General features: G+C 43.2%; 2 protein-coding genes across 2 annotated transcripts; one reads left to right on the top strand and one right to left on the bottom strand.

The window, feature by feature from the left end:
• Positions 1-1,468: 1,468 nt before the first annotated feature.
• Positions 1,469-2,463, bottom strand: GON7 (GON7 subunit of KEOPS complex). The gene is made up of 2 exons (XM_054826922.1): positions 2,121-2,463; positions 1,469-1,992 (listed from the first exon to the last, which is right to left on the bottom strand). Exons 1-2 carry the CDS (start codon positions 2,317-2,319, stop codon positions 1,871-1,873), a joined length of 321 nt encoding a protein of 106 aa, XP_054682897.1. The 5' UTR covers positions 2,320-2,463; the 3' UTR covers positions 1,469-1,870.
• A 97-nt stretch (positions 2,464-2,560) lies between these two features.
• Positions 2,561-13,905, top strand: UBR7 (ubiquitin protein ligase E3 component n-recognin 7). The gene is made up of 11 exons (XM_054826920.1): positions 2,561-2,743; positions 2,858-2,991; positions 3,880-3,940; positions 5,352-5,447; positions 6,573-6,626; positions 7,795-7,900; positions 9,129-9,313; positions 9,891-10,022; positions 10,406-10,568; positions 11,475-11,536; positions 12,357-13,905. The coding sequence occupies exons 1-11, from the start codon at positions 2,570-2,572 to the stop codon at positions 12,447-12,449; spliced, it is 1,260 nt and encodes a 419-aa protein (XP_054682895.1). The 5' UTR covers positions 2,561-2,569; the 3' UTR covers positions 12,450-13,905.
• The last annotated feature ends 1,676 nt before the right edge of the window (positions 13,906-15,581 follow it).

The raw sequence follows: 15,581 nt of genomic DNA on the forward strand, positions 1-15,581 counted from the left end.
TTAGCACACGTCACATGAAGAAGCCCTTCTGATATATTTATCAGCCTAGCTTTTTTGTACTAAATGTTGCCTTTGCCATTTTGATAAGCCATTTCCTGCAATAAATTATCTACCCTAAACCACTTTAAGCATTTTATCACGTTAAGATTTTGCAGCCTGACAAGAGATCAGAATTAATTTGCATATTTTTTTCTTACCCTACGTCCTCAGCAACTAAAGCTCCCTAGTCTTCAGAGTTCATCTTTTCTCCTCAGTTACACCTCTGTTGTATCTGCTAACAGAATAGCAGGTGTATGAATTTCTTAAGAGTACATAAAAGTGTCCAAAATATGTTTTCCAACTTTTTTTTTTTGCACTATTTCAAATGAATGCAGGCAGTTTTGTGCTCATAAAAATTCACCCATAATTTATTCTGATACTTTGTCCTCCATACACAAGTATCAAGATCTGCTCGGTGCCCATAATACATAAGCAAACTATGCCAGTGGAACACATGAAAATTTAAAAAAAAAAAAAAAGTTTTCCACACTATTAAATCAGTTCAGGCTCCACAAGAAGCTTTATGGAGTCTTTTACCCCTGTTCACAGAAGCATGCACCAAATAAAAACTGGGAATTAAAGTAACATATGGGAAACATTAACAACTTTCCCCTTGCAAGAAGCGTCTGTTACCTTAACAATGTTCCATACACTGCATTATCGTAAGAAGGAGCTACCTTAGCAGAGGGATTAGGTTATGCTGATTTATACAGCCAAGTTACACATAATGGCCTCATAGGCGTTACTGGAACATTTATGCTCCCCCCGCCTTTAAATAAACTATTGCAATTAGTGTAGAATGCTACTATGTTTCCCCTAGTTTCTGCCCAAAGTTTGGTTTTTATACAGCATCTTAAAAAAAAAAAACACTCTCCTTTTTTCTTATTTTTTATTTTGAGGAAATGAGAGTTCTGCATAGGCAGAATATTAAATTCTGATGTTCACTTTATTTGACTTAGTTACTGAATGAGCCTAGAAATAAACCTGGATAAAACTCAGTGATGGAAGAAAGTATATAAAGACTGACTGCATGGAAAAAAAAAAGAAAAAAACACTTGGAGAAGACAGATTTGGGAGACAGCCGTTTTTGAATTGTGTAATACTAAAGATAATTATCAAAATCATATTGACTTGTACCTTCCTGGCTGTTACTGAAAGCGAGGATTTTTTGAAACGAAGATTTCCAACTCTTTCAATCTACTTTGTCTATAACCTTTTCCAGGAAAATACATGAGTGATGGGTGACTAGAACAAACCTGTTAGATGACAGGCAAAAATAATCTTCTACTGTAGGACTGTACAGGACTGTTGCAGGACTGTTCAGGAATGGACAGATACATGTCTGCTGGTGTTTTAGTGGTCTCACATTGCTTTATCTCCATACAAACGAGAGTTGTCTTGCACCATTTCAAGATCATATCTGACAAAATAACTCTTTCCAGATTTTATTATTTTATTTTAAAATAATAGTTTAAGTCCCATGAAGAAATACTATGACTTGGAAAAAGCAATTAAAAACGTAGTGGTCAGAAGACTTGTGAGAACAGTTGTGTATTTGTCAACTAGTTTACTAAAAATTCTTCTCACCGTAACACCGGTACCCTGTAAGCCACACGCTGCTAACAGCAAGGCGCATCCTTTTGTTAAGGCTTCCGTATTAAAATTGTGTCGGGATCGACATTTCACTTTTAAAACACGAGCAGAAGAGACGCAGGCGCCTGCCTGGCCAGAGCGGCCTACCCGCGCCCGGGACACCGCGCCCGGGGACACTTACAGTCGGTACAGCTGACACGTCCCTCTCTAGGCCTAAACCCAGTCTCTAACGCCACCGTCAGGGCTGCTGAACCTTCGTCCGCTTGGGAGGTGGGTCATCGGCGCTCGCTTTCGTGTCGATGTTGTTTTCGTCTTCGCCCTCTTCCTCCTCATCCTCCTCATCATCCTCCTCGACATCACCTGTCAGGGTTCAAGCGGGGTGCAGATGAGCGGCGCGGGACGCAGCAGCGCCCCCGGGATGGCGGAGCCCCCTCGCCGCGCTCACGCCCGGCCCCTCCTCTCCCACCCCCCCCCCGTCCTCCACTCACCGCGCGGCCCGCCGCCGCCCGCCGCCTCTCTCTCCTCCTGCACCAGGGGCGCCAGCAGCTCCACCACCCGCTCCTGCAGCTCAGCCAGGGCTCGCCGCAGCCCGCGCAGCTGGCCGCCCTCGCCCTCCTCCGCCGGGTACGGCACCCGCACCGAGCGCGTCTGCCCGTCGCGGCCCCTCAGCTCCGCCACCAGCTCCATCGCGATGCCGCGCCCCAGTCCCCGCACGGCGCGCGCTCGCCCGGAAGCGCGGCCAGCCGGCCGACACCCCGCCCCGCTCGGCGGTCACGTGCCCGGCACTCGCCCGCCGCGCGGGCTGCCCCGCCGCTCCCCCCTGTGACGCTCGGCCCCGGTCACGTGGGGCGCGCGGTTCCGCTTCCGCTGTGGCGCCCCCTGGCGCCTCGGCCGCGTGTTTCCCGCCTCGGCTCGCCCTCGGCCTCGCGTCCCGGAGATGGAGGCGGAGGCGGCGGCGGCGGAGGGCGCCGAGCCAGGGAGCGGCTGCGGGGGCGGTGCGGAGGAGCCCGTGGTCTCCTTGGCGGAGGTGCTGGCGGAGAACGAGGAGCTCGAGAAGGAGGCGCGGGCCGTGCTGGGGGGCAGCGACCACGAGCGGTGCAGCTACTCCCAGGTGGGGGCGGGGCCGGGCGCCACGGGGGGCGGGGCGAGGGGTTGGGGGCGGGGCCGCCCGGGGCTGGGACCCCCCCCGGCGGCCCCTGTAGCGTTCGCCGATGTCGCCCCGCAGGGCGCGGTGAAGAGGCAGGCGCTGTACGCCTGCAGCACCTGCACGCCGCCCGGGGGGGAGCCGGCGGGGATCTGCCTGGCGTGCAGCTACGAGTGCCACGGCACCCACCGCCTCTTCGAGCTCTACACCAAGAGGTACCGCGGCGCGGGGTGGGCGGGCTGGGGACGCGTGCCCGTCCCGGCGGCGGGAAAGCGCGCGTGTGCTGGTGGCGGGTCGGGGCGGCTCGACCTCCCCTCATCCCCTCAGCCTGCGGCGCTCCGGGCGCCGGGGCTCCTCCCGCGGCTCCCTTCGCCCCCGCCTTCGGCAGCCCCCTGGCCACGTCGGTTCCTCACAGCCGCCCCGGAGCGAAGCGCGGGCCCTTTCAGCGGGCTGGGCCGTCACCACTTACCTTCTCCTCCCGGCCCCGAGTGCTAGGACACTCTGTGGGGGGCTGTAGCGTGAGGTGAGCTTGCCAGGGGGATTTCCCCAGAGTCTCCTCTGCTGTATAATACATTTCTGTGAGGTAGGACAACGTTCAAATGTGTAACATGTACAAAATACACCACTCCCAGCAAAACTACACAGGCAGCTGATGTCAGGTTACTGAGGTACTCACGTTTCCCCATTCACTTGGAATAGCAGCCCTATTAAGAGAGAGCTTAGGTATCTGAGTAGGAGGCAAGAGCTTAATCACCTTCATGGATCCAGCCTTTGGAAATGATCCGGTTCACGCTCCTCTTTCACTAACACACGTGCTTGCATTTTTGAGTGTGGTAGCTGCAACACCCAGGGTTAGCTGTGCCATCATGGTCTCCCATCCAAGCGCTGTTGCAAATGATGGTGTTAGCTGAGATCTGCTGAGAACACCATGTAAGAGTGTAAGGCTGCAAGGCCCTTTGGTTGGTTCTGACTGATGCTATTGTTTAAATAGCTGCAAGAGTACTTTTATGGCTCCTAATAAACTGCTGGGAATTGTTATGAGCACAAAACCTAATGTGTTTTCAGTTAATAAAAAACCTGAAATGCTATGTTTTTCTTTCCAGGAACTTCCGCTGTGATTGTGGAAATAGCAAGTTCAAAAATCTGCAGTGCAAGTTACTCCCAGTAAGTTCAGACATAGGTTTCATACATACAGAATCAAAATAACAGTCTTGGGAGGTTGGTGCCTTGCCTCAGCCAGTGCTGACTCATGCAATGCCTCTGCTTTTCCCAGTGAGTTAAACAAGGTGGGAGTATTACAGCAGGAGATAAAACTATTGAGGGACCAAAGGGAAATGTTGTGAGGAGAGAGAACGTTTGGTCCTTTTCATCCATGAATGCAGCAGTTCTGCATCCATGGTCAGCGTAATGCTGGAAACATGTCTTGGTGCCTGCACCAATACATCTCAGTAGCTTTAAGCTGGCTTCAGGAGAACCTTTTGTGTTAAGCCCCCTGTGCTTTCATTGCCTTGGTGGGCATTTTGGACTTGTCAAGTAGTTGGTAATCTTCTGGGAAGCAGCAACAGGAAGCTGCTTGGCTCACCTGCCATGCTGTTCCCAGGGTAATTACAGTTGAAGTGTAGAAACAGCAAGTGGTTTTGTGTATGCCCATTTCGTTTGGGCTGAGCTGGTCAGCCTAGGGCTACAGTCCAGTGATCCCTAGAGAGACACCTGTGACAATTTTAAGATGTTACTTTTTTTTCATTTGAGTCAATGAAACGGATCACATGGCTGTTTTCAGTGCAAAATCAATTGTACATGTTAAGTGACCTTCAGCATCCATCCATCAATCTGTCTGAATTCATGGATGCCGGGTGCTCACATCGTCCGTTTTTCCTTTGTCAAAATAGTGGTAGAATGTGTTTTGTAGTACTATCATAAATGGTCAAGCTGTTTCTGCAGGGCCAATGGTGACTTTAGGCTCCAAGTACATGCAGTTCTGAAGCCCTCTGGCTGCAGCTCTATTAGCTGTTTGTTTTTTTTTTTTAAATGGGATTACCTGTAATTGAATTTCATTCAGCATGTTTTGTAATTTGGATAATCCTCTCCTGTAGAGTGAGGCTTATATGACATTAATTTAATGGAAGCTCAGTGGTAAGATTAAACAAAGTTGGTTTTGGATCACAGTCTGGATGTTTAAAAGAAAATGGAGGGGAAAGTGCACAATAAATCCCCAGGTGTTGCTGTAATGGCAGCAGGCAGGCATGGTCAGTGATCAAAACTCTTACATTGTTTCAGATTAGCAGTAACATAACAAACACCACAGTTGCCATTTGTTACAAAGATGGAAAGACTGTTTTTCCTCTTTCCTTTTGAACTTCAGTATTCTTCTCGTGCTCTATCTGCTGCTCACTGTATAGCATAGTTGTCTGGATAATATCTTTCTTTTTGGATCTTCAAGCTGATGAATGTAATGATGGATTGTTTTTAGGAATAAAAGTGGAACAGGAGTTGGGTTTTTCTAGATTAAACATATTTTCTGTCTTTTGGTTTTTTACTGCATTGTCTATTGAAACAATTTTTCCTTTCCTCCTAGGAAAAGGGCAAGGTGAATTCAGGAAATAAATATAATGACAATTTCTACGGATTATATTGTACTTGTAAAAGACCTTATCCTGATCCTGAAGATGAGGTAAGAAGTACAAAAACCAGGAGTAATCATATATAGATGGTATTTATGCAAAATTGTGCGAAGAATGGTTGCTGCGCTGCTTTACAGGGAAGATCTCACTTTAAGAAATCTTATGTTCCATATTGGTTTCGGTTGTCATGTGCTGTATAAAGTAATTACTTCATCAGTGGTTTTTTTAAGTGGTAGAATATGTTTATGCCTTAAAGACAGATGAGGAAGACAAACCATCATTTGGACAAAACACTGTGGCAGTCCTCTCTGCTTTCCTGTCTCTAAAGTTGCAGTGTTCCCTTAGGGGGTGGGTTTCTCATTATCTTGAGAAATGTGGCAAGTGCAGAATAAGCACATTGCACATGTTAGGAGGGACCAGAATCTGCTGCTGTGGGCCTGCAACAGTGCTCTGACAAGGCTTCTGGGATGGGGAGGGTCTGTCCTGTAACTGGCTTTAGCTTTCCTTTATGGTAGTCAGAACACCTTTTCTCTATCCAAAGTATTAAAATATCCCAGTTGGTTTGCACATGCATGCTTTTGTTGGCAGTCATAGAAGTCAGGTGTTTTAAAGAGTAAGGAAGGCACAAGTCTTTCAAATACAAAAAAGTATTTTATAAACTCACTTCTCTGAAGTTCAGAGATAGCTAAACATTTCTAAAGAAATCATTAATAATTGTTTCCAAAGCAGTTTGTACTATACTGTATTGTGGGCAGTTAAGTTAGGATTCTGGCATTCCTATGTAAACCTGATGACGTAATGAATATCAATATCTGTCTTTTGCTAAACTGCCTGTTCCTGCATTTCTGTTTACTGGAAGAAAGATACCAATAGTGTATTAACTTTTATCAGCTCTTTTGTGTGAGAATGTCTTGCTCTACTGGGAAAACTAGTTTTGTAATAACAAATGGGAATTTCCGCAGTCTTGATAATATGACAAATTACATATGCTGTTGAACTTCAGGGAAGCAAACTGACTAATGAAGCAGTAAATACTTATTAATGGCAGCTCCCTGTGGGTGGGTGAAGAGGGAAGTGCAATTCACTTGAGCAGGCTTTGCATAATACTGCAGTTTGAGGCTTGTGAAAGATTCTGGAGGTTGCTACTAATGCTAATAATATGACCATTCATCTAGATTCCAGATGAGATGATCCAATGCATAGTTTGTGAAGACTGGTTCCATGGAAGGGTAAGGAAACGATAAGTAACAGAATCGCCATTTGCGTAGAAATGAGTTGGTGTCGGTTAAGTTTGTATGGTTAGTCATAGTTGGGAAGGTTTGCTGTAGTTCTCAAAAGATTATTACATGAGTTCTAAGGTATTTCTTTTCATCTTTTGCAAAGGAAAATTGAAAATTTAATCTTGTGCTGCTGTCCAGTCCAGTCCGAAAAACCTGGGAAGAGTTCTACCTTTTCGAAGGTTACTGCTGCAGAATAAAATAATAACTCTATAACTGTCTCTAATTGGAAAGTTCTAATCAGTAGAATCAGTGAGAAGATTCTTACTGAGGCACATCATTATCAACTACCTGAATAGTTCTTCATTCAAAAGAATGCTTTTTAAACTGTAATTACTTTAAATAGCAAGGAGCAAACTGCGCTGTTGGTTCTTGATTGCGAACTTTGGGGAAATCTTTTAAAAGCAGCTCAGCACTTCAGTGAGTGGCCTACTTAATGTGTAAGCATTAGGGATTCAGCCTCTTGTGCCTTGAAGGGCCTAAGTGAAATTCCATGTTTGAAGTTGCAGGATCAAAGGATTTAGTAAAAGATTGGCTCCAATTATGGGTTCTGTAGATAAACTATAGGATTCTTTTGTATAAATGTAGGTATTAGGAATGTTATGCTGCATACTGTGAGCTTTGCAAGAGTGCTTTTCAAAAGAAAGCTAATTAGTGCTTTTAATTGCCTAAATTGTTCTCACCAGTTTATGGAGAGCTTTGGGACCTAATTCTGCTCAAGTTCAGTATGAAGACTTACAATCTCCTACGTGTAAGGAAGTAATCATAAGTTATTTGAGAGTTTAAATGTGCAGTATGCAATAGGTATCTTCACCTGTCCTATGTTTAGGACATTGCAGAATAAAAATGTTTAGAAATGAGATAAAGATAGGACTGAGATTTGTGGGTATGTCAAAGACATAAAAGGCTGTAGACAGAGAATTATTTCAGGTTTTCCCTGGAATTTTTATCAGCTCTTTCCAGTCTTTAAATTATACTGATAATCATTGTGGAAAGTTTGCAGGAGTGTATGCTTGTGCTGAAAATGTGATGGCAGTTGATATTTTACTTCCTTTTAACAGCTGAGTCTGTTAACTTGCAGCGATTGCTTCACTGCTGTGTCCTTGTTTCTTTTTGATAGCATCTTGGTGCAGTTCCCCCTGAAAGTGGAGACTTCCATGAAATGGTGTGCCAAGCCTGCATGAATCACTGCCATTTCCTATGGGCCTATGCATCACAATTAGCAGGTAAAGAAAATTAAGATATTTGAGCCAATATTTTGTTAGCATGTATTTCCCTTAATGACATAATACTGTTTAAGTGGTTGGAGAAATGATACTCGTTATATTGGACAATTGTCTTCAGCAGTGGAATATGCAGGTCTGCAGTAACTGTTCTGTAAAAAAAAAAAAAAAAAAAGCAGTTCTTGTTCCTAAATCTTAATTGTGTGGTGTTGACTCATTTATTTTATCAAAGATGTGCTAGCACATGGATGGATGAAGATTTAATAGTTGTCTCAAGGAATTTAATTTCTAAACTGGATCAAAGAACTGGAGAGCCATCCTAAGAGAAGCAATGAGGCAAACAGCTGAGTCAAAGAGGCTCTGACCGGCAAAGAGTGAATGATAGAGTGACCTGAAATGAATGTGTAAAACCTTAATCTGAGTAGAGCTGGGGCTGTGCTCAGGACATGTGTTCCCTGCGGTCACACCAGGTCTCTGTGTCTCTGCTATGTGGTCTCTGCAGGATTAGAAGGGTAGATGATGTGATATCTGTGGAAAGAGCTGGTTTCATGTAGTCTCCTAAATATTGCTTATTTCAACTGGTGATTGATGTCTTATGTACCAGAAATTTCAGTGGTAATTGTAAGGATTCCAAGGTGGCCTACCTGGAGTTCTATTCTTTCTAATGTAAATACAGTACAGAATGTTCTTTGGTTGGTTGGTTTTGGTTTTCCTCCTAACCAGCTATGTCACAGTGCACACGTTTGAACTGACAGCAAAAGAAAAACTTGTTTGAAATATGGAAAGGGTTAGCGTAGTTAATCTGTCATGAAGTTTTTGGTGTGTGTGTCTGGAGAAAATGAAGGACTCTGACACAAAGTCAGCAAAAAAGTACACAACAGCTGCTGAACCTGTGATAGTTATCAAGGGGCGTCAAGAAGGACAAGCATCTTAGTACAGAACTATCTCAAATTGTGATATCCTTTTTCCTCTCCTAGAGCTTAGATTTTGGGAAGCAGAGTATTTTAGGAATATGAGAGGTGAAGAAGTCTGTGGTTAAAGAGGGAGCAGTTTCTTTGTATACCTAGGTCACTGTGTCTTTGGACAGCTCTAGAGTATATGCAGGACCCTGCAGTGTATGAGGTAATCTAGGTGCTCTTTGATGCTGCACAGTAAAGCAGAGAGAACATCTGTGGTAGCCTGTACCTTGTCTGGCACAGTATTTTCACTTACACGGGTATGTATCTTCCAGTTCCTGCTTTGACCAAAGTGAACTCGCTTGAAGATGAAGGGATTGTCCTGAAGGTTGAGGAAGGTGAAGAGCAGAAAAAAGAAATTAAAAAAGAAAGTGGAGTGGAACACCAAGAAATGAAGGAGGAAAAGCAAATGGAACAGTTTAGTGAACCATCCACTAGCTCTGGGTCTGCCTGTGCAGAGGTAAAACAGGCCTTCTTTTCTGTCCCGTACAGCTTCGTACTGATGATAGGTGAAGTAAAGCCCACCTCTTACAGGTTCAGTGAAGAGGTAAATGCTTTCAGTCTGTTTCCACGTTCCTCTTCGGTCACTGACACTTCAAATGTGTGGTCCCTGTGGAGCACAATGTAGGCTGTGGGAACACACTTGTAGAACTGTGTGACAAGGGTGTAATGTCTGTTTGCAGAGAGGTTAGATCCATCCCTTCTTCTCAGCCACCTGGCCTTCACACTGAGGTAACTTCTGAGTTTGGTCCAATATAGGGGCATTCTGCATCGTAGCTGCGTTTGCATGATAGTCTAGCTCTGATTTCTTAAACATTTATGGCTATTGCAGTAAATTACTACAGAAATTTCCAGTGGAAACTGCTAAAACCACATCAGAATCCTTGCGTGGATGAAATGGTAATATAGGTTGTTTATAAAAATAAGTGTGTCTGAGACAAAAGAAAAATCTTGCATAAGGAGAATTACATGCTGGAAAGAATGGACTGTATTTGAAGTAACATTATAGAGCACTGAACGCTCTCATTTTAATTCAGGTGGTTACTAAGAGTGAGGGGCCAGTCTGCAAGCTGAAAGAACTCCAAAGCAAGCAATTTTTAAAAAAAGATACTGCCACCTTTTGGCCATTGAACTGGAGAAGCAAATTATGCACCTGTGAAGACTGTTTGGTATGTATTCTCTCTTCATTACCATCATTGATGTGGGGGAGGCAGGGAGGAGCTCCCAGAGAATCTTTGAAGAGAAGTTTGTAGATAAAATCTGTGTCTGCATAAAAACACCTAAAAACCCCCTCCACCCCACATAAAGAAACACATCATGTCTTTTGGAATGAATACACTACGAAGGAATTTCTAAACGTTTGTATTTGCTGCTTAAATCCAGTTTTGCTTTGGAAGTCGTCATGGGGAGATGTCTGAAATGCTGGATACAAAATTTACATTATTATTTTATTGTTATTATTTGTGATACTGAACACACAAAAAAATTGGGGGAGAGCATATCCAACTGAGAAGTTTTGTAATGTAAAAGTAAATTTTACTTTATTCTCCAGAAAATGTATTCAGAGCTTGAAGTCCAGTTCCTGACAGATGAATGTGACACTGTCTTGGCTTACGAAAATAAAGGTACCAGTGACCAAGAAACGGAGAGGAGAGATCCTTTAATGGACACCCTTAACAGCATGAACAGAGTCCAGCAAGTAGAACTCATCTGTGGTAAATACAGCTGCTTTTTTGGAATCTGCCTTAACACTTTAACGGAACAGTTTCCCATAAGAGATTAGTATCAGTTCTTGCAGGGTGGTGTCAAACTAGTTTTGAAGTACCATGTAGGAAACTGTATGACAGATTGCACAGCTCAGGATTACTCTAAAGAAATTTGTCCTCTCTGGCCTGTTGTTACAACTTTAACTTACATCAAGGAACTAGATGGTGTGGGAACTTTCCCCCTATTTAACATCTTAGATATTGTATTGATAGTAATTTCTTGCAATGTAAATATTTAAACATTAATTTACACTTCTGCTGTCTGGCTTATTTATCTTACCCTGTTCTGTTGTTTGGCAGTCTTATGTTGTCTGGGTGAGTGCCAGCCAGTGTGAAGCTGGGGTGCAGAGTGCTCCCTGGCAGGTCTAATGCAGAGTATATTGACAGGGCAGACCTGAGGTATTTTATAGCTGGAGCCGTGTCCCCCTCTGCTGAGTGAGGGGTTTGTGTTCTGGCGAGGGCGCTGACCCAATCCAGAGTTACAGGGTAGGACTTCCCACTCCTACCCCTGTGTGCTTTTGCAGTGGGAAGTTGGTAGCAGGGCTGCTCTTTTAATTAATTGTAATAATTCACTCACTGAACTTCCGTACATTTCTCTGAAGATCAACCTGAACAGATACTGAGGCTGCAGAGGCTAGTCTGATAAATTATTAGGCTTCTCATGTTTACCTGGACTTGCCTTTATTTTTGTTGCTATTATTTATAATCCAGTTCAAACCTAGATTTGCCTCTAGTAAATCTAACAAATGTCAAGAGGAAATGAACAAGTTGTTTTCTTAAGCCTGTATTAAACTAAAGCTGGATATCTTCTTGGTTCTTTTGTTTTCTTTCCCTTGCCTTTGCTTCTCCATCCAGAATACAATGATTTAAAGACAGAACTGACTGACTATCTCAGGAGATTTGCAGATGAGGGAACGGTAAGGCATGATTCACAGAATTTGTTTGCCAGAAAAAAGTGTTTTAAAGTACTGTTGAGGGGTGGGTGTTGAATACTATGATGCTATGTTACAATATTTTTTTCCTGTCTCTTGGAGATTTCTAATTCCTGCAGTAGGAATTAGAAATCCCTGATTTGACTGGAATTTAAAAGTTGTATCTCCTTAATGGCATTGTTGAGAGAGAACAGGGACTTTATAGACAGATTTCTGCAAAGTACTGCTAGCAGTTCTTAAATTTAAAAGAAACTTCTGTTGCTCTAGGAAAAGTGTTTCGGGGCGGGGGGGGGGAGCTTTTAACACTTATGTTTTTTCTTAGATTGAATTTAAACCCTTAGAAGAATAAAGACTGACTAAATATTGGCAAACAGTCATGTCAGGTTTTTTTGGAGGCATTTGCATGCTATTATTAATCAACACATGCATTTTGTTGGCTTTCTTAGTTACATTGTAATGAGCCTGAAGTGAGCTAGCAAAAATCCTGCTTTGTGTTAATTTTTCTGATGATAAAAGCAAGTAGTCGAACCTCTTAAAAAACCTGCAGGAGCGTTGCTCCATGTGCTTGTCCTACCTGTGGGGAGCTCATTTCCCTCTTTGTATTCTCTTATAATAGAATTTGGGCATTAATCACATCCTTTGGGTGCAACAGGAAAGCTGTTTTGCCAGAGAGATTTCAGGACACTTGGTTCTCTATATGTTGTGCGTTACATGTGGGGTGCATGTAAGAAAAAACAAAACCAAAAAAAAGATGGTTTAATTGAATTCTTGTACCACAACTTGGGTTTCATATTGCTTCCCCTAGGTGGTTAAAAGAGAAGACATTCAGCACTTCTTTGAAGAATTTCAGTCACGGAAAAGACGACGGACTAACAGGATGCAGTACTACTGTAGTTAGACTGAGAGGGTCTGAAAGGACAACTGGGAAAACAGTACTCACTGACAAACAGAAGAGGCATCTTCAGCATTTGGCTTCTCATCAAAATCCAACTGTCCGAGAAACATCTTCATTTTGTCTCCTACTTCCTTTATTTGTAGCGACTGAAAGGTGTTCTTAGCAGGTACATTGCATTTATAGGGATTTCAGTACTGCTCGACTTTGCATTCCTTTGAAAGCTGGCCTTGTCTCAAGGGGGAGAATGGCTTGTTAACGAGAGCAGCGTGCCACTGTGCACTCCCTTTAGCCTTTCACCTATTTTACTGTTAGTGCCTATAGCTGTATGCTGTACTAAAAGGGGGTGGGCTCTGCCCACCCTCCCCTCTGTACACGCAGGGAACACGCACTCGGTGTGCTTTGCAAGACTGGAATGCGTTGCTTTCCTGCTTTAAATGGCTCTGCATCATCTCTGTGATTCTAGGGAGGGCTCCCTGCAAAAAGTAAGTGTCTCTCTATTACACCAAGGAATGCATGGCTCCTGAAAGGGTAAAGCAGGCAGGCGTTATGTCACAGCCATTGGGTGAAATTGCATCCTGACATTTGGGTCATATCAGGAGAACTAAACAGCACTGTACTTCCGCATGTGTGTGCATTCTCCACTGCAGAAGTGCTCCCAAGGCAGGTAAAAAATGAGAAATCATAGGTTAGGCTTGATGCAACAGAATGTTTTATCTTTTTATAAATTCAAAAACTTTGTTTCTAATATTGTACAGTAATGTTTTACATGCAAAAATTGTCACATGAACTTTATCCACTTGCTAGAATATAAACAATATCTAAGAGGAGGTACTAAACTATTATGCATCAGGGGTGTTGATAGGATTTCTAATGTGCTTTCAATTGAAAAACTAGCCTACTTCAAGTTACTGTTACTTCATAAATGTTCCTGGAAACACTGCAGCATCCTGGCATTTTGCTACAATATAAAATGTGTGATCTTTTTCTAATCACTGTGATAATCATGGAACAGGAGATGTTTCACTGACTTTTAAAAATCTACACTTAGCTACAATTAAATATTGACTTTTTGTAAGTTGGAGCCTAATGTAGTTTTTAGTTTTCTTTACCCACAAACCTCAAAACATACTTTAAGACTTAAAATTCTAGTTTTTAACTCCTGCTTTCTGTAGTCAGAGGGTTTCTTTACCAGGGGGTACTATTCTGCTTCCCTGTTTAATGACTTTTGAAAAGAAAACCAGACCTTTCTCTCTCACTCTCCCAATTGTTTCTGATGACTTTATTTACAAAAGCTAGTTCTAGCATAGAGGCTCAGTTCATCTGTTTCATGCAAAGTTACTAGTTGCTTTTAAATTTAACTCTGGGTATTGTATGTGCTTTTTTTTTGGTAGCAACTGTTATGGGAGTTGTAACTGCATATCTAACTAAAATATCTAAAAATTAAAGAACTGTTCACTCTGTCTTGGTTTTCTTTGACATGCTGCTGTAGCATCTTGTTTCCATCCATGATGCAGACAGGCTGAGGGCAGCACAGTGATGACCTGTTAGCTGTATGCCAAGACACCTCTCGGGCTGGCAGGTGTGAAACAAGGGCTGGCACCTCACTTGCAAGTACAGCTGAGCAGGAGAAAGAGCCGAAGGGGATGACATTTCCTCTGTATTGCAGTTCATGGCATGTAAGTCACTCAAGGGGTGGGGGAAGAAGGGGCTCAGAGCAAGCACTATCTTGGGTTCCAACTCTGAGCTCAAACGACCCCAAACCAAAACCCTGGGGTACCAGGTTGTGCCATTACCTCCTGTATATAAGACACATCAACAGCTGCCAGGGCATAGGGAAACACTACAGCAACACCCAGTCCCACCACTCCCTGCACTCAAGAAATGAGAGCAGTGCTGCAGAAGGAGTTCAGCTGCAGGAAGTTTTTGGAACCAAGTATAACATTTCCTTTTTTGTTGAAATGACACAGCTAGAACATCACACCACATTGAAGACCACACCGTATTCACTCACCCCCTGCCCCCACTTTGTCAGGACACAACCCACCGCAATGTGCTGTTGTATGTCAAAGTGAAACTAGTCAGGAGTGACACTTCTAAACCTCCATCAGCTCTTTGAAGTAGTGAAGCATTTGTTTCTAGGAAAGATTTAAGGCACTTTTATCCTGCCTCAGCTCACCACAGCTCCAGAAAAGAATGCTGGGTCCTTAATGAGCACCTTTGTCTAGCTGCTTGCTGAGGAAACACACACTGCCTAGATCAAGGGCTAAGTCCCTCTGCCTCTACAAGGAGTAATCCTGTTGCCTGTAATAGTGAATAGTCTCAGTCAATTAAGCCCTAGCCAGAAGAACTCACTGAACTGTTTCACTGAAGTGTTTTTCCTTTCTAATGAGCTGCCTGAACAGTGCCACTAATTTCAAATTCCTCTTTTTATACCAGTTTGCATCATAGCCTCCATGTGCAAAGCATTATTGTGCACTTTCTTCCCCCAGAAGAAAAAAAGCCTTGTCAGTTTTAAGAGTCTTTACTGTTAGAGGGCACCTTAGGGTTTGTATTAAACCACTGCTTTCCCCGGCCGTCAGGTAGATGAAGTTTGGAGTAAGAATGGCACAGCCCATCTGGGTAGCCTGCTGGTACTAGTCAAACAGAAGAAGTCGCACAAGCACATTCTATACAAGCCATTTATTTGAAATGCCAACTATACGTAGGATAAAGTCAGTGTTACATGCTTCTCAGCAACAGTAGAAAAATAGAACCAGTGAAAACCTTTTTACAACTGTAATGGTACTCAAAAGAGAAATGTATTGTTTTACAATGCATCACACAAGACTAGAATTCAAGTTTGGAGGTACCTAAATAAAAATACTATTTTTTTAAAAAACACTATGTACAATTGAAGCGTAAACAAGTTTTACAAAGTACTGGTTATGCAGGTTGTAGAAAAAACACTTGCATAGGACATGAAGTCAGTTTAAGAAAGTTTTCTGAGCCTTTAGCATTGAAGGCACTTGACTTTATACCAGTAACAACACAAGGACAAGAAACAAAACCGTAATGGTGCTGAAGGCAGGGCTACCTCCCAGCAGTACAGATACTTACAGAAACCCCAAATACGGTTTTACAACTAGATCTCTCAGC

Source organism: Grus americana, chromosome 5 (genome assembly GCF_028858705.1).
Source record: "Grus americana isolate bGruAme1 chromosome 5, bGruAme1.mat, whole genome shotgun sequence".
In the NCBI taxonomy this organism is placed as follows: domain Eukaryota; kingdom Metazoa; phylum Chordata; class Aves; order Gruiformes; family Gruidae; genus Grus; species Grus americana.

Coding starts and splice junctions, on each gene's coding strand:
- GON7 (XM_054826922.1), bottom strand. CDS start 2,319: ATGGAGCTGGTGGCGGAGCTGAGGGGCCGCGACGGGCAGACGCGCTCG. Junction 1,993..2,120: donor GGGCGGCGGCGGGCCGCGCG/GTGAGTGGAGGA, acceptor GAACCCTGACAG/GTGATGTCGAGGAGGATGAT.
- UBR7 (XM_054826920.1), top strand. CDS start 2,570: ATGGAGGCGGAGGCGGCGGCGGCGGAGGGCGCCGAGCCAGGGAGCGGC. Junction 2,992..3,879: donor TTCGAGCTCTACACCAAGAG/GTACCGCGGCGC, acceptor TTTTCTTTCCAG/GAACTTCCGCTGTGATTGTG. Junction 10,023..10,405: donor GCACCTGTGAAGACTGTTTG/GTATGTATTCTC, acceptor TTTATTCTCCAG/AAAATGTATTCAGAGCTTGA.